This window comes from Bombus bifarius, unplaced genomic scaffold (genome assembly GCF_011952205.1).
Source record: "Bombus bifarius isolate JDL3187 unplaced genomic scaffold, Bbif_JDL3187 scf7180000008199, whole genome shotgun sequence".
Taxonomy (NCBI): Eukaryota; Metazoa; Arthropoda; class Insecta; order Hymenoptera; family Apidae; genus Bombus; species Bombus bifarius.
The window spans coordinates 1160976-1188179 of NW_022884505.1; the positions used below are offsets into that span (position 1 = coordinate 1160976).

General features: G+C 37.8%; 2 protein-coding genes across 12 annotated transcripts in view; both read right to left on the minus strand.

Annotated features, from left to right (window-relative positions):
* LOC117210045 (myelin regulatory factor-like protein) overlaps positions 1-14646 on the minus strand; it is a 68508-nt gene extending 53862 nt beyond the window's left edge. For 4 of the 6 annotated variants that reach the window (XR_004488035.1, XM_033452636.1, XM_033452638.1 and 1 more), the window contains exon 1: positions 13986-14645. Coding sequence is in view for 5 of the 6 variants with exons in the window: in XM_033452636.1 (XP_033308527.1) it covers positions 13986-14034 (49 nt within the window). In the remaining variant the exon portion in view is untranslated. Of the gene's footprint in view, positions 1-13985 lie in introns of all 6 variants that reach the window. The other 2 variants (XM_033452639.1, XM_033452635.1) reach the window with 1 other exon arrangement.
* Positions 14647-17341: 2695 nt separating this feature from the next.
* On the minus strand, positions 17342-26727 carry LOC117210156 (tyrosine-protein phosphatase non-receptor type 5-like). 6 transcript variants are annotated; one of them, XM_033452896.1, is made up of 9 exons: positions 26507-26727; positions 25267-25477; positions 19706-19898; positions 19417-19594; positions 19125-19340; positions 18637-19047; positions 18247-18542; positions 17953-18162; positions 17342-17847 (listed from the first exon to the last, which is right to left on the minus strand). In XM_033452896.1, the coding sequence occupies exons 3-9, from the start codon at positions 19726-19728 to the stop codon at positions 17733-17735; spliced, it is 1449 nt and encodes a 482-aa protein (XP_033308787.1). In that variant the 5' UTR covers positions 19729-19898; positions 25267-25477; positions 26507-26727; the 3' UTR covers positions 17342-17732. The 6 variants fall into 6 exon arrangements, with proteins under 6 accessions (XP_033308787.1, XP_033308785.1, XP_033308786.1 ...); XM_033452894.1 differs by having other exon boundaries at positions 26465-26727; XM_033452895.1 differs by having other exon boundaries at positions 26461-26727.
* Between the last annotated feature and the right edge of the window lie 477 nt (positions 26728-27204).

Genomic DNA, 27204 nt, shown 5'->3' on the forward strand with positions numbered 1-27204 from the left:
GGAAATTATTCGATCATCGCGAGTTAATGAAATTGCATGTGCGTTTTCATGAAACTTTAAACGTTTAGATAAGATGATAGATTTTTTTTCAAGCGTGTTGCATAAGAGGAATAAAACAGAAATGTAAGCAGAAAACGCAAAAGCAGAAATATAAAAGAAGAAACATGTCGTGGATAGATATTTATCAGCGTGCGAGTACGTGATACGAGCCTTGCGAGTAGATATGTACACGTGGGATTATCGTGAGCGATGCAAATCGTCATTAAGCCAATAACAGGCTACGACACTTGCGAAATCAACCGAGATCTCCTCAAAATGTATTGCTCTCTCGTTGAACGTTCTAACTTGGAGAAAAGCTGCTCGTGTATTCCTCTTACGCGTTGCTAACAATCCGACTATTTTTGTTCCAATCGTTAGAATTGATAATCGATATCTTAGCAGCGTGTACATTGAAATACATTTGAAATGAAAAATATGTGCATCAGGATTTGTATAACTTTTCATATAGACGTAAGAGATCGTCAAAATTTGTTAGAAGCGCGTTGAGAGAAGTCGAAATTCACTGGATGATCGAAGATTTAAAAGTATCCAAGTTTCGTCGAAACGTATCAAAATTAGTTAAAGATATGTCTAATAGAAACGGAAGTTCACAAACGATAAACAGAGATCTGAAGAAAAATCGTAAAAAACAAGATAATGCTAGAAATTTCAAATCAGTAAGAACTTGACAGAAATCCGTAAAAATTCCTAGACGATCGATTAAAAATCCGGCGAAAGGTATTCGAAGGAGTCGTTAAAGATCGTCGAAATTAGATTGAAAATCGGCCAAAAGTCGATAGAACTACATGGAAGTTGTTTAAAGCTGCATACCAGAAAAGTTAATAAAAATAAAAAAAAAAAAAGAATGATAAAGTCACGGATTCGTCCGTACGTTTACCAGAAGACAGCGTTTGCTTCGCGACGGATGACTTTGATTTCTTACCCGGAAGTGGCGCGTACCGCCCTGCTTGATGTAATAGCAAATTAGAGGTTCGTGCGTGGGCGTGATCGAGTGTCGAGGAGACAGAAGGTCTCGGAAAACGCGATGAAAACGGCTAGGAAACTCGTGCTCCGATCAGACGTTCGAAGCTGCCCATTTTATTAGAATAAAGGTCGCGAATGCGATAAAAGATCCCACTAGAACCAAAGCCTATCATTTATCCCTCCTCAGTGGATAAATGGAACTGGAAAGTTCGCTCGCGAGCAACCGATTAATTCGAGAGGGTTCATCGGCGGAACTAGGTGTCTGACGTTCTGTACGCGGAATTTATTACTGCAGCATTTTTATCACCTCTTCGTTCAATTTCATGGTCGATAAAACACTTTCAGTGATTGAGATCGAGCAACTTTCGCCTAGAGATGAAACGAATCTTCTGCCTCCCACACTCGCTGCTAGGATCGACCGCCAAGGCGATAATTATTTCGACGTAGCTGAACAGCTTCCGCGGCTGAAGAATACGTAGTATATGGATGGCCTGTGTCTGACTGTGTTGATCTACTTTAGAGGCGGATTAATTTCACCAGCTGCGTCTCGCGCAAATAAGTATAGATAAGTTTGTTGATGATATTCGTCTATAAGAGTAGAAATTCTTATCGAAACGTGTAACGAGATGATGATAAATTGAATTGATAAATATAATTAATAATAAATTCGTAGTTGCGGCATGTTCGAATTGAATTTGATACCGAGTGAGTCAGTAGAAACTACCGTCTCAAGTAATTCGTTGTCTGTTGACTTTATGAGAAAATGTTTCCAGGGAAATTTATCGTATTTAAGGAAATTACTCGGATGAGTATATTTTTCGAGACGTTAAAGGGACCTTAATTTTTTTAAATGACATCTTTTTAAAGACATCCTCTACGAAAAAAGCTATTAGCTTACTTGTACCGGAAAATCGTTAGCTTGGTTGATATCTTAACTGCAACTTGTCAAAGTTGACGTACGAAAAACAAAGCAATGTAAACGCAAGAGTGTCGCTTCGCGTCTTCCCTTGTCTTTCGTACATTAAATTTCACAAATTTATCGTCGTTGTATTTGTATGTTATATCTTTGCTATATTCTTTGTTATATTCTTTATCGTATATCTCGCAAAACGTTTGTTGAACCTTTAGTTGCATGCGATATACATAACGAAGATTAGTTTCTGGCTTAATACTATATACATATTGCATATCTCTTCTAATTAGATAGTCTTTGTATCTTTCTAACGCGTTTCTTTTTCCTCGCAGTAGCAGACGTTTCTCTTAACGTCCGTGTCCATTAACGAAAATTCTAGTTTCTGGCGTATGCAAGGCGTATGTAATTACTCGGCATTAGCCTTACTAGCTTTGTAGCGATGTAACAAAGCCGTTCCTTCGCATAAGCAAGTTTCCGTGTCGTAACGCGCGATTCCCATAAATTAAAGTTCCACGAAGACGTCTTAATTTCGTCGAAACGATCGGCAGAGTTGCATACGATATATACGTTGCTCCAGATCTTCAGCGTAGAAACGCGAAAATCTTTCGTAAATCGATTCGTCGGATGGCATTTCTAGCGCTATTACACCAATTGACGTATGAAGCAACGAGAACATTATCCGTTATAATGGTTGGTGACTTTCGTGTCTCGTTATACTCGCTCGTACCGCCTCAAAGTTGTGCAACCACAATTTTGTTTGATACGAGCGCGATAGAATCATTTTGCGAATCGTTCGTACGAACGAAACAATACCGTCGTCCTCGATTAAACTCTACAGATCCTTCAATCTTTTAATTATACAAGTGATTAAGAAGAATCTTTTAATTTAACAGAAGCACTTCCGGTGTTAGTAATAAATGTAAAGTATTATAGTAAGGATATCTAGGCCCCCCGGTATATTTTCATATTTGTTCGTTCTAAGTCGTTCAATTTTTAATATAATAGCGTGAAAATCACATTAAATGCACATGTTGTTACAAGGCCTTTTCAACTTTGATTTACCCTGCTTTGAAGTTTGAAATTGAATTGAAATTTTGGCTCTGTACTCAACAGCAAATACTATGATTATTATTATTTTTAGAGATATCAGATAGAGAGAAAAAGTCGTTTTATTTTTAATTTAATAGCGTGAAAATCACATTAAGTGCACTTGCTGTTACAAGGCCTTTTCAACTTTGATTTACCCTCCTTTGAAGTTTGAAATTGAATTGAAATTTTGGCTCTGTACTCAACAGCAAATACTATGATTATTATTATTTTTAAAAATATCAGATAGAGAGAAATATTTAGAGAAATTAGAGAATTTTATTTGCTTTCTAACAGGCAATTTGGTGATTCCATAAAAAGTTAATAAACAGTGTTTCTGGCTAATGGTACATTGTTCATTCGTAAAATTTATATGCTGTCGTTACGAAGTATTCAAAGTGTCCGGATATCTATAAACGTCCGTGTACGTGACTTCAAGAACACACGTATAATCTTAAGTAGAAAATCTTAATGATCGTGAATAGCATATACGTGGATGGAATAATAATAAAAAAAAAAAAAAAAAGGGAAACGGAGAAGAAAAGAAGTAATTGGCAATGCAAACGTTAAAAACTGAAAAATTTCACGTTACGTCAACATTTTATATGACATGCACGTCCAAACAAACAGCTATATTAACCAGCTAAGTGTATAATCGTATCGAAGTATACATATATTTGAGATACCATCGAGATCGAAGCGAGACTTGAAAGCCGGCGAGAGCGTATCCTTGAAATCTCTCGGTTCTCCATTTCAGGATCCCCGTCAATCTACGATCAAGACGGTCTTTCTAATTCATGCATCGTGACGCCGTGTATGGACGTAGGCAGACGATGATCTTGAGATTAGAACGAGCTCCTCTCATTCTGGAATTCGCTGAGGACCGTGAAAGGTAAATACAAGAAGTCGAAGGAGGAAAGGAAAATATCTTTACCAATTTATGCGTGAAACCTAAAAATCGCTAATGGTTAATTAAACAAAAGAATTACGAACGGAATAGATAATAAATAAATAAAACTGATAGTTTTTTTCTATAAATGCGGATACTCGGATTACATATTTGTAAAATTCACTCGTAGCGTTGCATTCTACTTTATTAACCAACTTTTATCATTCTTGTATAAGGTGTGTAACATTTCTACCAGTTTTACCAATAACGTTAGTTTCATTTTATTTCAATTTATCACGATTTGGATCTATTTATTAAATCTTATTTCGTTTCCATTGGTATTCGATATTTCCAGGTCCTCGATAGATTTCAATAATATTTAAAGAATTAAATGATAATAAAATAGATTTCAAGGAACTAAAGTTGCAATCGAATAACTCGACGCATACTTAGCATGAACAGTTGTGTTCAACGTATGACCAAAGGATACCAATGGAGGATTAAATAATCACGGAAGTGAATTTTTCGATGACCCAATGCAAGAATAGAACGCTGTTTACTTTCACGAATCAGTGGCATGCAAAGGAAACAAAGACCGCGTTGTGGCCGATTCGCATGATTGTGAAAGCGTACGGAACACAGAGTTGTGGACACAACGGGATCAAAGAGTCGTGGCATCGATTAAACAAACCACCCCTTTAGTTCGTCCCCTTTCTTCCGTCTAGAAAACGAGTCTCACCGACAGTTTTTCGTAGACGTACGTACACTTCAACGCACAGTTTGTAGTACACACGTATACATGGGCACTTTAAGGGAGCAGCTTAGGGAACTTTATAGCTGTAAACAAGTTTGCTTTGTGGAGCTGAGGTAAACAGGTTCACCCACAGGTGCGTACACAGAAACGTATCCAGGCGGTGAGAATTAGCCATTGCGTATTCAAACGAAACAGCTTTTTCTCACACGTAATTCACGCTTGCTTTTAATAACGAATACCGCACATTCAAACAGTTTGCAGAATTTTATTTATGATTTACAGTAAGAAATCGTATACCGCAGTTTAAGATAACAATCTCGTAAATACGTTTGGTCGCTTTCTTTCGAATAATTGGTTAAATTATAAGATTAGTTTATTTCTGTTGAATTGTAAAATTCGATTGCTTGTTTTACAACAATGAACTATAAAGAACGAGAAACTTTACGTAAATCTCCTGGACAGAATAATCAACGTGTTCGATCGTTTTATTTATGTTGAGGTTATTCGATGTGTAAACAGAGAAAACTCGTGGATAAATTGTAAGGCAGAAAATATATTTGAATAGAAGTGTAATTATAAGTAAGAATACAATTTGAGCTGGTCCAGATCCACACATGCTGGTCCACAGCACGCTAGCTGTGTTACCCAATAACTGAAAACCCCGAAGCCAACGTCGCCTGTCTACTGTTTGTGGTCTGTCTTCGTCGCAGTCTTTTGTCTACACGCTGTCGATGGCTTCGGTGCTTGAGAAAACTAAAAAAGACCAGATGTAGAGTTTTCTTAGAAGTGGTGACCACTTCAACAATTTAAACATTGAGTTTCTAATTTAAGTATCAAGCGTCGTGCGCTTTTGCATTTTCTGATTTTCCATAGATGCATATGCATGTAAGGTCTAACTATTATTTTCTAAGTAATATATTACGACGTTATCGCGACTTACTTTCAATGAATTTTATTTGCAACGAATCTGTCTATTTAACTTTTACCTGCGCGCATCCGCACGATTGACGACCTTACGTATGTACATAAGCTACGATCAGGTGTCAAAATCTGCATAATTGCACGCCTGTCATCGAAGTATATGTCACGCTACCTGTTCCCCTGTTTGCATACACGCGCGAATAAAACGCATGCACTGCGGTTATTGCAAAAAAGGGACAAGAACACGAGGATGTCATCAACAACGGCGTTCCACATTAACTTCCGCCCGGACAAATAACAGAGATTTTCACAGAGAATCCGGGTCACAGGCACGAAATGGGTTTCACAAATCAATTTTCTACTCCTCGTCCTCCTCGTCTTAAGAGAGAAAAAAAAAAAAGAAAATAAATAATTCATTTAATCTCGCTACAATGCTTCAACCATTTTAGTATTCGATCGCATTTAGCATTGCTAAACTTATCTTAACCCGAATCTCTCGCAGCTTCCGCTCATAAATTAACCGTTCCACTACAAAAGCTTAAACTCGACGCGATCGCAAATAATAAAGCAATTACTATCGTAACACGCTCTAAAGAACAAAACCCTAAAACAAAGAAAAACTGTATAATCTAAGGGGAAGATCGAGATGGCTCCCATGTTTCTTTCCAAACATCTTCCTTCTCGTAGTTACCAAAGTCCATTGTCAAAATGGGTCTGGCGAACAATGGGAACGTTCTTCGTAGATTAAACCTAATGTCGGTAGCCTGAGTATGTACGCTTCCACGTAATATCTATCTTAACGATCTTCTTAACGAAAATATCACAAAACTGTTTCCTTAGAGCTATAAACATTTTGGTCGGCTACGTAACGATTAATTTAGAGAAAAAGCTCAGTCTTAGAACCAATCTTTGCAAATAGTTTTCGCTCCTATGCGCGACCCTGATGCGGTGCCATTTAAATAGGCAACAGACTGACACTCGGTTACCGAACTTAAAATATTCGATTGTTAACCGATTACTCTCTCGATTAATTCTTTACTTGCTACTTTACTAATCATCGATGATTGAATTATTCGTAGGATTAAAATCGACGATTGTATCAGGCCACTCTGCCAACAAAACAAAGATACCAACGATCTTCCGTAACAACGAGGACGCTAACAAAATACTCGTTCGTGTCTCATCGTTATTTATATCGTTCGCGGTTGTTCATGGCTGGTCGCATGGCAGTAGGGAAAGTAGTTCGAAACGAATGGAAAAAGAGAAGAGGAAAGGGACAGCGACGATGACGATAATAACAATAAAGAGACGATAGGCACCGTGTGGCCTGGTGCAGCGAATGGCACGGAAACTCGGCGCATGCCCGAGCTTTTAGACGAAAGGCGGAACCACACAGCTTTTCGCCGACCAATGTGATGTTGTGGGTGGTTCAGGACGACCTCCAGCTTGCGCGGTGCTTTCCTCAACGGCCATGTCGCACCAGCCGGTCCTATAACTCATCCTTCAGGTCCGCCGATCACCGATAAGCGGCCACGATCGAACGGTTTTATTGTCGCTGGCGTGCGTCCGTTGTCGAAAATAAACGTTCACCCGGTGAATCGATACGATTTCAACACGGTTGGTAGAGAAGGCAAGCAAAATAAAATGAACGGTGTAACGGTGGATCGGCATGAAATCGCAAGCCGAACCAGCATGTGTATGGTAAAACGGTGGTAGATATGGCGAGGGAATGTAGGGGAAACAACACGTCGGAGATAAAAGAAATAGTAGGTGATTAATGTTATTTCAGAGAGCTGGTTTCCATCGATTTGCACGCTACGGAAATTTCAAGTATAAACACCAGATTCGGAACAGTTGCGGCTCGTCGATGAGCTGGAGAAGGATGCTGGTAATAAATGGAATCTTCTGGTGATACGTTTGTGGTGATTGCTACGATATACAGATGAGAGATTTTGAGAGCTTAATGCGATTCGTTGTTGTTAATCGGTCGGAGAGCAATGGTATCAAAGCAAATATTTGATTCCGGAGTATGCGTAGATTCGCTTCCATCATCAGCCGAAACATTAACATTTTCCAAATATTCTTTGTTTGCCGATAATGCGTGGCTGCTGCGTGTCGAAGTGACATACAACGAATTCCATCGAAACACGAATTGTCGAATAAGTACTAGTGGCAATTAGATAGGCAGCGATGAGAAATATTATCCAATAGTAAATTGCATAACGCTTCTTTAATTTATGATAATAAAATCTCGTATTCTACATATTAGAATCATATCGGTAAATACGCAATAAACTTGAAACGAAATCGGTGTGTATGCATTCGAGGGTATTTAAAACCCGAGATTTCTTCAATTTCTCGAGTACGTCTTTTTCGTTGAGTTTTGTGAATCGTACCGTTTCGTTAAAAGAACTCGAAAAGATCCCTTTTGCACTGGTCCGATATTGATTTGAGGAAGAGCATCGAGGAAAGTTGCGTTCGTAGAGGCGCAAGGGCGCGAGTGGCAAGTAGTAAATTGCCTCTCGTGACGACACCGTTTGTTGCAATTTATGGCCGCCATTACTATATGGAGTATAATAAACTAGTGCTACCGGTACAGCTTACCTACCATTCGTCCCTATTTATAGACAAATTCGACGAAGGTGAAACTAGAGCGACAGATGCGATCATCCGCGGAAGAACGGAAGTAGAGGATATTCCTCTAATCGATAAGTAGCTTTGATTATTATCGCTGCTACTGCATTTCGTACCTCTACGTTGCAGAAAAGATTGCAGAAAAATTAGATGAGAAAGATACAGAGGCTTCGTGTCTGTTGCTTCTCCGATTTTTATTTTAATTTAGCGAGAAAAAGATTTCTGCGTTCATTTCCTACTCTTCTTCTTCCTCTTCCTCCGATATATTCAAGGATTTTCGTGTGGAGATAGTTTAGAGTTTAGAACGAAGCAAACAGCTTTGGCGCGTTATACAAAATCGGAAGAGACCGGTATTTATTCTCGCGTTTAGCGACCAGTTTACAGTTATGACTCTCGGTAAAACCTTCTCTATTATACACTGTATGCCTCGGGTCTCTAGATAACCTTGTTTCCTTTCTTTCCTTTTTTCATAGCAAGAAAGAAATAGAAAAAGAAAGATCCGATGAGTTGGAAGTTGGTTAAACTTCTTGCCAAATCGACCGTGATTAATCAATCATTTTATGCACTACAAAAAAAGAAGGAAAGAGCGAAGGAAAAGCTGATCAACTTCCATCAATTTATCTAGTAAAACAGATGGCACGAACAAACATAATTACCGAGATAAACTTCAAAAAATATATCTACTATCAGCCTTTATATGCTTGTTTTTTATTTTATACAATTATTACGATATCTAGCCATCTTATACAGCGATGATTATACAAACTCAGAATCAAGCTACATAATTTAATTGACGCGAAACAGACTTTACCCACTGCCCAAACAACTCACTTACATCCGAGAAGAACCGTTTCCTATTATCTATTCAGCGCAGCGAAAAAAGGAAAGAAAGAGAAACAAAGAGAGAGAGAGAGAACGTTTCATAAGTCTAGGCAGAACTCGAAAAATCGATTGTTTTGAAACTCTGCAGCAAGAATAGGATCGCGTCACGCTAATCGTATCTTTCTATTCAATGACGCTTGATATACGTACGTATATGGAACTGTGCACAGTAACTGCTGCATAGACGCATCCATCTACGTACGCAGTTACATAGCGTAGACAGGCGTGCACACGTGCACAAGCACGTTGCCATTAACGCTCATTTTGCGTCGTTGCGTCGTTCTGCACGGACCAGCGATAAGCAGCGTACAAATCAGGAAAACCGCTTTTGATTTTATACACAGACGAGCAACCCTTTCCTATCAGATATCACGCAACGCATCGTTCAAACGGTGTGTCTTTAATTTCCGATATACAGGGTGTTGGGTAAAACAGTGTAATTATAGGAATGTCAATGAGAGGATGAGTGAAAGATATGTAATCAACATGGATCGTAATATGTCTCTTTTCGATGGGAAACGCAGATGCTTGTTTTCAGCATTTTAATGAAATATATATTTAAGAAAGCGTATTGTAAAAAATAAAAAATGTTTCCCATGCGTTTTCTTCTCATTTTCATCTTTCTCTCGCTCGTAAATGGCAGATGGATTAAATCGTCTTGGCTCAAAGATTAATCGAAATTACTACTGTTGGCTGTAGTGAAACTTCACTCGGGTCTGAAGTCCATTTATACGATCGAGATTTAAATCGGTATTCGATCAAAGTACTATCCAGATTAAACAAGATGCATTTATCCGATCGTGAATTGCTACTATTTAAAAGAGAAATCACAGGTAGCAGAAATAATCAATGAACTGATAGAAACTTACGTACGTGTATACGAATTGTTTATTCGCCAGGTTCGGACAAATGGAGCTGCACTGTATTCGAACTGACGATCGAATGCAGAGATCGAGCTTACATAATAATATACCGCGGAGAGAATTAATTAGCAACGAGGAAAGTTCGCGCGGCTATATTTAACACAGCTATACTAACTTCGTTAGATGTTCTGTACGTCTTTCTTGCCGATCTTCGACGGCTTTCACGGCTATCGTTACGACGTGAGAAAGATCGATGGTTCGCCATGAAATCGGCGTGTTTTTTTAATTACTACGGCACGCTAACTTTTAACGTTAATTATCGTTTTCTAGAGGATGCGTAAACATCTTTAGATACGCGAATGAGGATAATATCAGAGATATTAAAATCAGAAAAAATCTAGAAAATCTAGAAACCTTCCTGGCAACGAACGTAGCAACAAACAATTACTTTGACGACAATCGTGCGACTGTGAATAATAGCTGATAACGAAAACAAAAATAAAGTGAAATGTTGTCGATGATGTACACGGTACGCGTTGTTTATTGACACGGGTTATGACCAAGTATCGAGCTGTTAATTTCAAATAAACGGAAAAGCACGTTCACCGCTGCAACTTTCACTGTCTGCCAGCCACTGCGAGCACAGAGAATACTGGAATTGTTGGTAAAGACCGACGAATTGCGGTAATATCCGAGAGAGTTCGATCCATCCAGCGAATCTCGGCGGTCGCGCATCGGCGTGCTTCTCTTTCTCTTTCCGTTGTACTTTGTGTTTTCCAAAATACATTAAAACCTTTTGATAGATTGTACAGTGGCTATGAAAAGCACGTATCAACACGCCATTGTATCTATTCTATCGTTAACTAAATTCAAGTATACCGGCTCACGAACCTATTTAAACGGTTACCATAGAAAATTTCTATGCCCGTACTGTATGTATTATAAAAATATTTTGAAATTTCATTAGCACTGTAATGAGACACGACCACTATATCGTAATACTTTCACGAGCATGCGTATATATTATAATAAATTTCGTATCATTTAAGTAACACTTTCATAAGATATTATGAAAATGAAATGTAGAATCTGATAAAAAGCCACTTCAACTGAAACCGAATGTATGGGCCAATACATTTTCCAGTCATTGTATAGAGCGTTATTAGATGTATGTAGTTAACTAAACGTGAAATCGTTAGAATACAAAACGATCTGGTCGGAAAATCTCGGCAAGGACCTTGAATCCACGGCAATTATTTGACTTCGTGGAGATCGTATTTCATTTCCGTTCATCATTTTCGTTGCTTTTTGTTCGTCATTACTAGGAACTGATAAAGATATTTTGTTAGCTATTCGTAGTGATAGCAGACAGATCTGTGCCAATTACCTCCTTTACATAATCCAAGTTATTTGTCTACCTATTACTTCACTGCCTGGTCCTTAACGAGTTAAAGTGACACGAATTAAAATTTAGTAGCCGTTGCGTAAATTCAAATTGCTTCAATGACAGGTATCCTAAACGAGATCGACCGAGCTAATTCAGTAAAAATATACGTTGCCATCCTATGCAACAATACGCGCGCTATTCGAAATTAACCGAATTATATTAGGAAATTAAACGAATTTCCATTGAAAGAGTTTCTTATGGACTCTTTCCGAAAATTCTGCTTAACTGTCGAACTCGAAGGAACGCGTAGCGATTGCAGGCTTTCCATTGATGGCGTATCTAAGAATTTTTAAAAATATCACGTTTTGACTGAAAAGCTACGCTGTGAGAAACGATAAAACAAAGTATACTTATATTCAAGTGTTTGGTACTTCGATGCTAAAGAATCTTGACACGTTACGTTAATGAAAAACGTGAGTCTACTGTCTATAATTTTTTAAATGTCAAGGTCAAGAAATGCAAATAGATGTTTTTCATCTTATAAGCATTGACATATTTTCTAAAAACGTACGTATGGGAACTGGGGTGAAAATTTATTTCATAGCATGCTCTGTCAACGATATGTTAATATTCGACTTAATCTAATTGTCTATTTTCTCATCTTAATCGCGTTCGACGCATTTAATCATATTAATCCAGGAACGAATGATTCAATGTAGTCGAAAAACAAGTTCTCCGTTTGTACACTGCTCGCGAGAGCATGCTCGTGGAAAGATCAAGTTGAACGGAGAGAAGCATTACATTGCAACCTCCGACCCAAATAAAGAGTGCTACGGTGCACTCGTTGCAGGTGAATGCACCCGGGAGTCCAACATCCAGTGCGATTATTAGAAAAAAATCGTAAACACGCGGAAAAACGACGAATAAGACGAAAGAATTTTTATGCAGATGCTGTTCCGCTGATGCTATATAACAGATAATTATTACATATTTCGCCGATAACTCAAAGTTTACTTAAATTTCTCATATCCACGAAATATTTTTTATTCTGATTACGCCATTTTATCATTGTGAAAGAAACGTTTTATGATGATGGATATCTTACAGAAAAAAAACCTAATTTTAAAAGATACAACTTACAACGTAGTAGAGATTTTTATGCATTTATAAAGACGTAAATAATGTAAAGGGTGTACGGGTATATAATTAGTTTCATTTTCTCAACTATCGTCGTAAAAACCTGAATTCTGCTTAAACACGCATAAGTTAGTGACGATTATTAGAAGAAATAGTAATTTCGTAACCACAATGTCAGAAAACTAAATTAAATTATATAGACTGACTAGAAACGGAAATTACGAATGAAATGTTGCATTAACGCATCATTGATCCTTAATGAATTAATTTCGACCGATGCTTGGTACGGATGACTTAACGTGACTTCTTACGAAATTAAGAGACACGATGACTCATACGAGTTTTGGTTCCGAGGGGAAGAGTATAATAGCGGTTGTTGCATAGTTACAGTGGAATAATGGCAAGAAATGATGCAGCACGATGCATTGAACTAAACGTGTAACAGGTATGTGAAGGCGGTTTTTCCGCGAGCATGGAGGGGAGCTGCACAGTCAAGGCAAAAGTAGGGTAAATGTATCCACGTAGGCACACGACTCTCCTTTGAAGATCAATCAGAGCGAGCTAAGCATTTTGCAAACAGAATTCTTCGGATTCAAGCGATTCAGGAAGAATCTATGAATGATACTACGCGACAACAATATTTGAATTATTCAACAACTCCAGTGTACCGACACACCTACCACGCTAGCGTACATCTAAATTGGATCTATATCGACGCTATCTTTAGAAATATCTGTGTTCTTACATAGTTTTATTCAGTTACACTACATGTATAAGATATTTCTGGTTTGGGTAGTTTTAGTACATAGTAGTTATGATAATTATGATAAGTTAGTAAAATATACTTATATTTTTATATAACTTAATAAAAAAAATAAAGATACTATAATGTTCCGCTATATTCGTTTACCTATGTCACGAAAGGTTAGCCCTGCAACTGTTTGAAGCATCTCCGTTAAAAACAAACTCCTCCATATTTACTACTTGATTCGTTGATCGTCCATGCTACGATCAAAAGTATCTACATAAAGTCCAACAAATAATAATTCGCAATAAGGAGAAATTTCTCTGATCATTTTCATACTCTGCATCACTAAGGAACAGGCTTATTAGACTCTAGAATATTCGAGCAGAAAAGGAAGAGAAAAAACGCAGACCGGGTAAGGTCAAACTGGAGCAGGATAACGCTGTTTATCTGGTCATCTGTTTGAGAGTAAGGAGGCTGGAAGACGAAAACGCACGATGAACCGTGTCCGGTGCGTTTAAGGTCAATGCACGGGGAACTCGAAGCAACCGAAGAACGCATTTGTATGGCGCACACGGTAAATGCAAGGTATATGGCGAACGCTAGGGATCCGCGACATTCCCGTGGCTGTCATGCTTGTCAATCGTCGCGAACCGTTCCACCGAGCTAACTGGTGAACGCTTGCAATTTATACATATATCATGCACTCAAAACACAAGCGGTAACAAAACGAAACTCTGATAGTACTCACCGAGAATCGCCTGGAGGGTTTGCTCGTCCCCGTCCCCGATGACATCCATACCTCCGTTGATAATCGGACCCCTGAGATCTTCCGGGCCCGATCAACGGGCCCCATTTTGTCTCCAGGCTAGAATGTCACTCGACGCGACGTCCCACATAGTACGCAACGTTTAATGTAACTCTCTTCCGTTTTTCTCTCTATCTCTCTTTCTCTTTCTGCCTCCTTCTCTGTCGCCTTTCTATCTGTTATTCTCAGTCTCGCGGTTGCACTGTCTGTCTCTTTTTAATCGTATGTTTCTCTCGAAATTTCACCAAATAAGATAAGTTCACTCCTTCCGTGTGGTCACTCCGTGTTTCCTCGCACCTTCGAACGCAGCGACACGATCTACGAGCGATCGACGTCGAGAATCGACACGGTGAACGACAATGAAAGCATCGCAAAGGAAAAAAAGATTAATCCAATACAGTATCCGAAAGAAGTCACTACTTGAACCAACTTTTGTATATCGTCCTTTTTGTTCTTCCTTTTCTTTTTTTCTTTTGATTCTTTTGAATTCAACGAAACGATTTCTCCGTACGTTATTCTACTGCTGACTCGTACACCCAGGAGCCGTGTCGAATCCCGAGGCGCGGACTAAACTTCAGTTCCGTGGCCGATACCACACGCACACAATACGTAATACATGCAAACGCGCCCCGTGCATGTCGCGCCGAGAACGAGCTGGTCACGTGATACGCGTCAGTCTTCGAACTGCAAGGTTTGAAAGAACCGCGCATCGTCGCTCGCTCGTGAAAATGTCCTTTGATTTTGTAGTTAATGGTTGTTGATTCGAATTTTCGTTGTGGAGTGGTCGATGTTACTTAAGATATCATTGCGTGATGTATTCGTTGAAACGCTGTAACAATTTATATGGTGATTTTAAGGCGCAAAGAGGCGTAAATGAAGCTGAATATCGATGAAGCGATTTGTACGACTCAAGATGGCGGCACCGAACTTAACGGCGTTTCGCGCGGTAAAACGAAATCAGTGGATTTGACGTCGGAGTGGTTGTTTTGAAAATTGCGAGTACATTTCCTGCAGATTGAAAGGATTCCTTGTCATCAGTTGTACGTGTTTGGAGATATGTAAGTTATTAATATATTTTTCATTTGTATGTTTGAAAAGAATGTAGCAGCAAGAATTTGAGCAATGTAGTTCTCGTGATTATTTATTTTTTTCACTTGTTAATGATAGTATATGTAAGTACGTATAATGGGATTTCTAGAATGCAGAATAATTTCTGATTGGCTATAAAAATAGAATTTTATTCTTAATAAATAATGATCAATGTCATTTCTCAAAGTAACAGTTATGTAGAACGATCGTAGCACATATGTTGTATATATAATATATACATACATTACATTTCTTATAATCTAGAAAATATTAAACAGATGATATGTGAGGAACGTTGATATCATTTTTTGTAATATATACACTACAGATTGAATTAATTTCATGGTACATATAATGCAAACGTTTGATAACATTTTCTACGGAAATTTATATTTTAATGTATTAATCAAAATGGCGGAGTACGAGTTGAATCCACGAATTGAATTTAACGGACTTTATTTTTGGAAATAAGTATACAAATAATTTGTCGGTAAAGTATAGGAATTTGAATAAACATAGAAAATAACTTAATAAAATTCTATTATAAAATCATAATAATTACAAATAATTCTTCGCAAACAAAATTCAACATACGTGGCCGCGATAGTACTCCACTTTGCCAAAAAATTACACGTAAACATTGCATGGGTACTATAAACATTTATTACGTCACATAAGTACAGTTGAACACCAAAGGGTTTCTAAATTATTGTTATTGTTATCGTTACGTTATTAATACGTTTACATTAAAGTTTGCCCAAGGCTTTATATGTATACTCATAAATAATTTACTCTCAATTTGCTTACACAAATACATAGTCTCTTAAATATATTTTGCTCTCTGTACAACATATGTACAAGTATATATATGTATATATATTAGTATATATGTATACATATCACAATCTTTCGCTCAAAAATACACGTTCACACTTGTTCACTTACAAAACAGAAGAATTCTGAGGCATTATATCGACAATTCGAATAGTTGATGTTATAACACATTCGATTAACAGACTGAATATCTTAAAATAACATTTGAACTCGCTACGGCATATCCATACAGACAATTGTCAAAATTGCATACAATTGTAACAGTCTGAAATCGAAACGCACAACTTAGTGGAATTACGGTGAGAATTAATTATAAAAAAAGAACGAATCAAAGATTCCATTACAACGATCGATAATCATAGATCTTACAGAGTCTGCAATATATCTCGTAACGGTATGCGATAGTAATGAATATTAATAACTTTGATACAACGTCGAAATCGAGTTATATGCAATATTTCTATGCAGAGAGACATTTCTGTTCAAACTATTGCCATTCTTGTTAATAAGTTCTTTTCAAATTTTCCCTAGAAGCTCGTAACCACACTTATTGTCACCTATAGACTAATACAATATTCAACCGAGCAAACTGATTATTATCAAGAAAAAAAAGCAATGGCTCCTTTAGTCACTAATTCATAACATTGTATTGGAATTTCATTAAATATTAATTTATTCAAGCAGTAAACAGAATAAATAATTATAGTTTTGTACATAATACTTAGAGAGAATGTTATACAACAACTATAACCTTGCTTTGCTATATGAGGAATCGATAGTTTGCTTTTCGAGGTTCAGATCAACAAATCCGTCCTACAATTTGCTATCTCTTTTTCTCCTTTCTTTTTTCAAGTAAAACTACGTTTCTTACGATCTTATAACATCATGGATTTTGTTTTGGATCAGAGAAACATATTATCTCTAGCTAGATTTATAACTTATATAATAAACATATTGTACTACCTGCATTCAGTCTTTATTGATAAATTAATTAAAAGTCATGGAAATTAGCGTGTAAGTTTTACCGTTAAATTAACTAGGAACTACAAATAGGATAAAAATATTTTAATCGACGTGGGTCCCAATTTTATAATAATTTGCTTTTCTGTATATATGGTTTCATTTTGAAATAATCATTAACAGCTTTTAGCATTCATTTCTTTAACTGTAGTATTAGACAGCAACATCAATTTTGTAACAGTTTGCTGCATTGGAAAGCTAACAAAGAACTGCTTGTAGAAAGTATAGGATTCTGAGAATATTATAGATGCAAGTATTTATAACTGACAAATCTAATTTGTAACACATAGAGAATGCATAAAAATCTGAATCGATACTCAGATAAACCCTGATATCTTGTGAGTCAAATTGAAATATTTTTTTTTTCATTAGTCAAACAGTTTTAATTCCGTTTAAGAACATCGTATTCTTTAGAACATGAGTCAATAAACCGTTTATCTTTGTCTTGAGCTTTGTGACTGATATTAATTGTCAACGATTCGTCATGGCAGTATAGAAATGGCAGCTTATTTAGTGAGACATAACTCATCTTGAATAGCTGAAAGTCAGATAAGACATCCGCTGGTCTAAAGTTGAGATTCTTTCCATAGAATTTCCTCCATGGTATAGATATTCACACCTGGACGAAGTAATATGTTGCAGACAATATCTCATAGTCGTTTCGTAAATCTTTTCATAGTAATTCTCAAACAAATTTTTTCTTCTAGTGAACTGTTATCAATTCCCACAATCGCCTTATTTATGGTTTCAATCCCCTGAACTCGACGCTTTACCACCATCAAGCGTTTGTTCGTACAGACAAAGTGCACGATGAACGAATTCGTACTGTTCTGCCGTTTGAACCATACCGCCCCTGTCATATCTAAAAAAAAGATGTAATTTTTAAATATTTAAATCTAGCAACATATAATTTAACTCGCAATTAAATTGCCGGATTTCAGTTTAATTAAAAGAAAATATCTTGTACCTCATTTGACATAAAATACCCAACACATCAACATTTCCATCTCTTAATAGCTGTATCATTCCCGTGGCTAAAGCTATGAAACAACCAGTTCGTCCAATTCCTGCACTGCAGTGAACAATAACCGGACCTGGTAAAGAATTTATTTCTGCGGCTAAACTAACAAGGGTATCCGCAGCTTGAGGTACGGCATGGTCCGGCCATGAATCATACCTATAATTGTTTGTTAGTATTACATTAAGTGCTTTAATAGCACCACTCGAAATAACCAAAACATAGCAAATTTAATCTAATTACCAATAATGCTGCACGTGTCTTCTGTCTCCTTCGTATCGAAGTTCTAAATCTCTGATTATGTAACCTTCTCTCGTATCGATAGAGTTAACGATGATGGTAAACGGTCCACTTTGTATGCGATTATTTTTGTCCAGCGGAAAGTATGCTTCGCATTTTGTTTTAGCGGCCTCGTATAGCTTCGTCATCATAACTATTGCTGGTACTTTTTCTGCCCAGACCATTCTCCAGAAATCACCCACAGTGTGAGGTAATGGTCCCTGCGTTGCAATATAGCGAACATCTTCCCCATCATAACCCTGTTAAATTGAAATCGATAAACTTAAATTGAAATTTTGTATATTTAAATAACTTCAATTTTTGTGTATTCCATTTTGTCTTGAATGTACGTACCCGAATATAATTGGCGTTAATATAACTAGAAAGAGGATCATCAGCAGAACCCGGTAAAACCACCCTTGACTGTGGGTTTGGTAATACGGAACAATACCTATTCTTCACCCCGGATCCACAAATATCTAATTTCTCAGGCAAGTTGAGAGGAACCTCCCAAAACTCTTTGTGCAATGATGCTGGATCACTGATTGCTTTTTTAAGTTGGGCTCTTGATAGAACGTTTCCGGCACTTAATAAAAATTCCTCCGCGGTACATTCGCGGGTAGGCGTGACAATGTGTGGTGGACTTTCCGGAGGAGGTGCCAATTCTATAGTCAAACTTGCGCTTGATCCACGTCGTTCCAATAATCCTTTAGCTTTTATACATATTGGCTCCGGTCTGCGTTCTGGTATTGCCACCGACATTACCTAAGGATAGAGGAATTTGTCAATATTGTAGTTGTTACTTGACGACTATCTACATTATTCTAAATAATGGAACATGCCTCTGGTAAACCAGTAGCTTGTGTGACTGATTGGACAGTCTGAACAGACTGAATGGATGGTTTTGCTGCAGGTTGATGAACCCATTCAATTGATCCTTTTGCAGGCTTAATAGGCTTTTCTGGATGACCTACAGCACCTTCCTCTACCAAACCTCTCCTGTCACCATCCTCTGTATCTTTTTCACGCGACATTTGTTTCCGCAGCCATAACAAAACCTGAAAGAGAAATGAAATTAGACATAAATATCTTGCCCAACCATATGCAATGGGTGATATAGAATTGAAATCTTACCAGGAATGTAAAGAGAATAGCGCCACCGATGGCGCAAAGTACTACGAACATAGGCAATTGCCAGTCTGGCCATGATAAATTTGCAGTGGAGCGTACCTCCTGACCTGTACGGGTACTAAGTTGAGCTGCTTGCAAATCCATTCCAGCATCATCCAGTCCCGTTATGGACTGTGGGATCCTGTATACCAAAAATTGCATTTTAAATTGATATCAAATTTATTGCTATGTGAGTTAATAATATTTATTAATATATAGTTAATAATAGGCAGAAAGTTTTTTGTTTATGTACCTATGATGAGACCTAGCAGACATTCCCTCTGTAGATGGCAATAAAGGAATAGGCAGCACAGTATCTGCGTGCCACCTTTGTCCAGTAATTAAGTAAAATTTCTCCAAGGGATCTGATCTGTCATCGTTGCTAGAGATGTCGTAATAATTTGCATCATTTACATAATGGTTAGTCAGAGGAGTACTCGTACTTCCTGCAACAAAATTTTAATTCATTGGATTCAAATTGTTTTAAAAAATCCAGTATCATAATATATTATATTGCTATCTTACGTTGTATCATACTATGAAGATACTTAATACTTATCGATATATTAAAAATAGTTCAATTAATTTCTACAAAAAAATCTTATCTATATCTCTATCACTATCTATACAAAGAATGTTATTAGATATGAAATATCCTTTAATGTCATAATATAACGACACTCATAACACACTCACAGTAATTGACATTCGTTTATCTCGAGAATAACAACCAATATCATTAAGATATACAGAATATAAATATAAAGTATTTGCGCGACGTGACACGTGGGGTAGCACACGCGTTATGTCAGAACCTCAACAACAAAAAAAAAAAAAGAGCAACACGTTTCGTGTTCTCTCTTTTATTAACGCAATATCAAACACCTTTCCATGATTTCGTACGATTTGTCATTTAACAACGACATGTTCCACTCGACGATAATTTGAATTCCTTTGAGTCTCATAAAGAGATCCTCGGAAGCGATTCCTTCCGACTTCCGTGCGGTTACGCAGGAAGTAAACATCGCGTCAATTTTATGAACGGAACACCAAGGAAACTCTGAAGTGGGGAAGGGTAACAAACGCGAGCAGATGGAGTATACACCAATGAGAGAACTGCATGTGACAAGTGGATGAATAGACGTCGTTCCAGTCACTGACACAACTGTACACCGTGTGTATACATCCACTTCCCATTTACACACAAATACGAAAGCGAAGAACACGAATAAACTACATCCTGTTTTCTCGACCGTGTGTATAGAGAGAACTAACGTATATGTATCAATGTATGTATATGATGTTCGCACAAATAAAAAAAGAAAAGTGAATATTTAAAAATATAAAAAAAAAATTCGATCAGTACCTCTCGTCAGAAACAAACACACGTAGAATACGAAGACTGTACGATTAAGAATAATGTGCGAGCCACGATTTGAAAGTAGCGGTTGCGTGGACATGTAAACAGCCATGTTGATATCGTTAACAGAAACTAGTCTGTCTCGTCTGCGCAAGCTTCTCGTTCGAACTGTCGAAGACATCGTTCGTATACCCTGACCTGGGCTTCGGTTTACTTCGGCCTTGCACTCGGTTATGTACGGGAGTATATACCAGCCAATCAGCGGTAAGATACACGCAAATGACAGCCAATCGCGTGCTCGATTTACTACCAACGCCAGGAATTTGGCGGGAGGGACTCAAGGTGAATGAAAGCGAAGCACGTGCAACTAATGATAGTAAAGTGCATTCGGAATCAAGTTTTACGTTTGCCCATTGAGACCGGAGCGAGAAGCGTTTCTGTGTTCCGTCTCAGCCATTGCACGACTACACGATGTTTCGATTCGTTCGATTTCGACGTCGCGCTCTCACGCGGTCGGTGTCGTATTCTCTTCCGGTAATACCGTTCTTTTTCTTCGCGTTAATAAGGAGTTCTCTTTCGACGATTACGCGAGTACACCGTGATTCATAAGTAACGGCACATTCCGAAATATTGGAGTACATACAAGTTTTAAGCTTTTGAAGTTTCTACGATCTCTTATATTATGTAATATATGAGATTTTGATCTATTATGCTGAAAATATTTGACTTCTTTCAATATGTTATATAAGTTCCCAGGATTTTTACGATTTCCAAGATGTTTCAAGATTTGTCGGAACTTTGCATATTCAAGATTTATTAGAACTTTAAAGATTGAAGATTTATCGATACTTTTGAGAATTCTAAATCACTCTGGAAGTGACTCGAACTTGCACAGTGTCAAAAACCTTTGAATCGCTTCCAAGTTGAGATTCGAATATCTGTCACTATTCATAAATTTCCAGATACTTTGACCGACGGCACAAATCACAAATTAAACAACTTAAAGACAAACAATTTTTCAACCAAACAAGATTGTTCTACGAACATCACAACTTTATCGTTGCATATTGGTTTCTAAAAATGAACTTTATTTCGTTGTAATATACTATTACGTATAGCTCGGCAAGAAGAAAATTATTGCAGACCTTTTCACTTTTAATTTCGTAATTCGGTTACACAATTACAAAGATAAACAAGTGTCTGATTACTTTTGAGCGCCAGTATACATATATCCACAGAGAGTTTGTCGCGATGAACAAAGGGGATTATACTATTTATATTACTTCTATCGTTAAGGGAATTCAGTTTATGAATAAATCAAAGCAAGAAGAACACGCGTATCTCCCTAAGAGCGTTTATGGGTCATGGATACCCGTCACGGTGGTTAACATTAAAAGAAATATTTTTCTGATGCGCTGACGCATCTTGGGGATGAATCATTCCACGCACGTATACTCTATGAAATTAAAGTTTGTCACGAAGAAACGAAAGAATAAAAAAAAAAAAAAGAAAGAGATGAAAAATTCGATCATCTTGTTACATATTACCGTGTATAAAAACTCTGTCGAAACACTGCCTCATGTTTGCGTCGATATTATACTTTTCCATCCGTTTGAAATCGTTAAACTACCGTGATTTTTCTACGATTCTTTCTTCACACAAGCAATATCGATCAATTGACGTAAAACAAGCGATGAAGCAATCTTCCTTTATCTCGTGACAGACACATGATGCAAAACAGCGTCGGTCTTGCTCCGAATTAAAAAGCAATAGTCTGTTAATATTGGCTCGATTTTATCAATTGTTCATCGGTTAAGACAACATTGAATCGAGCGAACGTCTACGCGCGTCTTACGCGTTTCTCAAGAATATCTCAGTGAATCAGAAAACCGGATGTCGCCCATTCATCCCTGCCATACGGCCGACATCCAATATTCGTTCTGTCGAATTGGTTCTTCTGCTTCTATTTATTCTCCTATCTTCCAAATTTCCACAAACAAAATTCTACTATCGTAATTTATAATTTCGACATCTAAAATTGTCTTGTTTCTCTAAAATTGTATCCTCTGAAATATTTCTCTTCTTTCTTTCAATCTTTCCTCGTCGATATGTATTTCTCTTTCTAACGAGTCTTTCAACGTTCAAGTTTTTAACGTTCTTCCCTTTAAGTTGAGTCAATGTTGAGTAGCAGCATACTGCAATAATTACTCATATAACACAGTACCGGTACTGTATTCCACGAAGCTGATGTTCAACGAACTGCGGTTTCTCTGAAGTTGCCTACCGATCCCTGTCACTCAACAATACTGATCAATTGTCATTGTTGTAACACCGGTACAGGCTGAAAAAATCAATAAACCACCGTAGCAGAGCCGAATCTTCGAAACTACCCCTTCTTTATCCGACGGATTCGTAAATTAATTGATTCGAGATCAATGTCATGGACGAGCGGAGCCAATTCTGCTATCCGTAAATACCCGAACGTCCTTTGACATGATTGATCGTACAAAGTAATTCTTAACAGAAAACATCCGTGTTTTCCATACTTTTCACCTTCAAGAAAATATATCTGAAACGCGTGTCGGTTGACTACGTTTACTCGATAACACTGAATACGTTAATTACACGAACGACTTTACGACTAATCGACTGATCGATCGTACGACGGTAATTGTTAAAAAAAAAAAAAACATTCAGGTATTCTGTACTTTCCAATTTTCAGAAAATAATATTTCGGATACACGTTGCTCGCTCACGTTTACCCGACAGCACTGAATACTTCGATTACAAAACGATCTGCCTTTTAATAAACACTTTTTCCGCTAACATTCGATAATATCCTTACAACTGACTCAACGATAAGATAAATGGGCGAATTGTTAAAAAAGTTCGCTGTTTGCTTATGAATCACTCGTCGAATTTAATATGTATCTCGACATGTATTTCAATTAGGTTGAGAAATAGCGATGTGGAGTCGAGGTCATAAGTATAAAGAGAAACTGATGTAAATCCGCAATGAATGAAATGAAAATCGATGGAACACAGATCGAAGCACTGGGAGGGAAAATTATTGGCAGAGACGAAGTTTTGCGAGTGTACGGGAGCGTAGAACCGTACGGAGCGTAGGGCGGTCGTGGCACCGACTAAATTAGAGGCTCCATTCACCCTTCGGAGAGAGCTTGCGAGCTTTCGCAGGGCGCACGCAGCCAGACACGCACTTGCGTAAAATTGCGTGTCGTCGATTCGAACGAGAAACGCGTGGGCAGTATCGAGACGTCTCTCAAGGGTTTTTTTTTGTCCAGTACTTCGCCGAGGGAAATGCAAACATACGAGGGAGAAAAATTGAGAGATTCGCCGGAATAAAATCCTCGTTGCCTAAACGTCTCTCGACTATTTATGACTGTTTATCATTTCGCAAATTCTTTCAATTTTATAAAAAGATGAATTCTGGCTATATATGTAAAAGATTATTTACACGACACGCGTCACATTTGTAAATTTAACGAAAGGAAATGGGGGTTGATTTCCAAATCGATTTTTCGACGAGATAATTGAGGAACATTCGATATAGAATATAAGAACTTAAGCGAAAAGTGAATTACAATTATATTCATATGGAGAATTATTCGTAGTATAGCGTAGTTAAAAAATATTATCGCGAATGTTGAAATTAATTTTTCAAGAACAGCATGGAAGAATATTCTGGAGAATAACATCGTGTATATAAATTACGATTGTAAATTACGTAACAGGATGCATTGACGTTTTCCTTTGTTAAAAAAGAAACTTGGAATCATCCTATTAATTACCGTAGGGCGGCGGGGCACGATAAATTGTCAGTCAAAGGATTTTACCATCCTTGCCATCCTCGAACTCGATGAAAAGTCGTTTAACATTTACTACAAAACCTTGGTTATTCATCGTGAGTCATTGGCCGCGGTGCTCGTGACGACCGTTGATAAAGCGCATTTGTAAATCGTCGAACGCTCTATCGATTACCTGTATAGCGTTAAAAATATGCAACATTCTTCAATTTATTTTACCTTATTTGGAAATTGTACAAAGAGAATTTTAAATTTCTAGTTATACAACTTCTATAATTTTACTTTTATCTTTATATTTATCACTGGAAAATATTGAATTAATCGCGTGTTGCCGACCAATTAAGGGCAAATTTCTAACTTCTAATTTTATAAATTTTACAGCTTTACTTTTATACTTTAATGCTCATTAGGTGGAAGTACCTAATCTGGCCGCGATTAAGCTGTTTGAAAATTCGAAATTTTATCCAGCTAGAGGAGAACGACAGGAACGAGTGGAGATATAACGAGCGTGGAAAGAAAATCTGCGAAAATTGCGAAAGTTTTACGGAGCTTATTTTCGAAAGCGTGGGTGGGAAAGAAAATCATGGGACAGTTTCTAAGAGCAATAAACATAACCACTCTAAGCAGTACCTTGACATTTCCTTTTTGAGACGTTTTGCTTGGTCAGTCGGGGCTTCCTTCGTCCAGAAAAGCGGCTGTCACAGCGTGTTAGAAAGCAAAAGAAGAGAGGATAATCCTACGGCAATTTTCTCGATGCTTATTCGCCAAGCACGTGCGACGTGCAACTCCGCGACTTCCGTTCGTTATCTCTGACTTCCTTCTTTTTTTCTTCCTTGCACGCCTGCAATCGTACGAAAATCACGCACATATTGAATATCTAATGTTAGGACGAATATTTGAAAATATAATCGAATATTTAACATCAATTAACATGAATATCTAACGCAGATCTTCTGAGAAACCAAACCGGTGAAATCCACGTTTCACTCATTTAATTAATATATTCAGTGCCCGTTAAAGAAATGATTTACTTCAATCGGTTCATACGTCGTAAGAAGGCGAAACGAATAACGAAAAATTCTACGGTAAAAAACAACAATGATTGTATCGTCGTATTCTGTAACTGAATCGAATTGGATACAAATAAGACATCGATTAGAAAAATGTATGGGGTAATAGTGACAGAATGTCCGGCTGGAGAATTCCTTTTGAAATATTAATAGTTAATGGTGATCGCGTGATTGCATTTTTAACAAAAGATGATACGAGCCGCCACCGCGCCGTTAAAGTAAATTAGACTATACCGAATCGATTTCCCGGCGGTAGGTTGTCTCATGGTAGAATGACTCATAGGAAATCTACGTGACCGTACTTCTGAATCGTCTAATTAAAACGTTGCTTAGCCTCGCACGCGAATGTAAATTTCAATAATTTCATTTTAATTTCCTAATTATCCTCGAGCAAATTACGATCCTATGCAAATAGGAAAAAATTTACGATCAAAGCTTCGTTTATATTTCCTTGGATCGTTTTATCGTTCATCTGTAACGACCGATCTTTAAGGAGTAAATGGATCGCTGAAAAGCCACGCCGGGCAACCCCATAAATGATAACGCACAGAAAAATCATGATTACAAGGGTTATTTTTAGCAAAATTGATCTCAGAACTCGTAATTACGTATACTATCTGCTACGAACGAGTAATTAATATTCATCGAAGAAGACAATGAATTTATTTCCGAAGAATTGATTTATGTGTCTATAAATCCTATCGCGTAAAGGTGGAGTTAGTCAATTTGCGCGATTTAATGGAAATCAACGTACTCACCACCTCGGATCGAATCAAAATCCGTGGGTAACGCCCGCTCACCTTTAAGTACACATAAAACACTGGTCGGTTAGTTTCTCGGTCAACATCGCGTTCCCCATTCGGTGTCCCCTATCACCGAGCGCGATCCTTGAAAAATTCATTGTCCCACGTCTGTCACGTTTCAAGCGGAACAAACGGCAAACACCACCGCGACGGTCCATTCAGAGATCACCAGCGGAGGATCGTCGGCGTCGATTCACCCTTCGGCGTGTTGCGGTTGTTACAAGTAGTTGACCATCGGCCGCGCGCGTGTACTCCGCGTGAGATCGACTACGTATATCCTTGATAAAACGGTGCTTTCGCGGCTTTTCTGTCCTAACTTTCCTCGATTTCTTGTCTCGTGTCGTCTTATCGGTCTTTGTCCCCTTTCGAACCTTTAGAACGTTAGATATCGGTCAAGATTTAATCAACGCGTAAAGGTCTACTATGTAGCAGTGTACCAACGTTCGTCGTCCGTGTTTGGATCGAGGAACAACGTATCAATCAGATCTTGTGACGAGGTGGAAGTCGCGCGACGCCGACCACTTGCATCGGACGCATCTGAATGGCGTCTGAACGGGTTGCAAAATGACGGCCAACTGCATTCACCTCTTTCGGTGGCCGTGGAGGGTGGCGAGGTGGAGTGCAGACGCGCGCATTCGTGACACGGATACGAGGCGACCCACCTTCCCCTCTTTTACAGTGCACAACCACCAGCC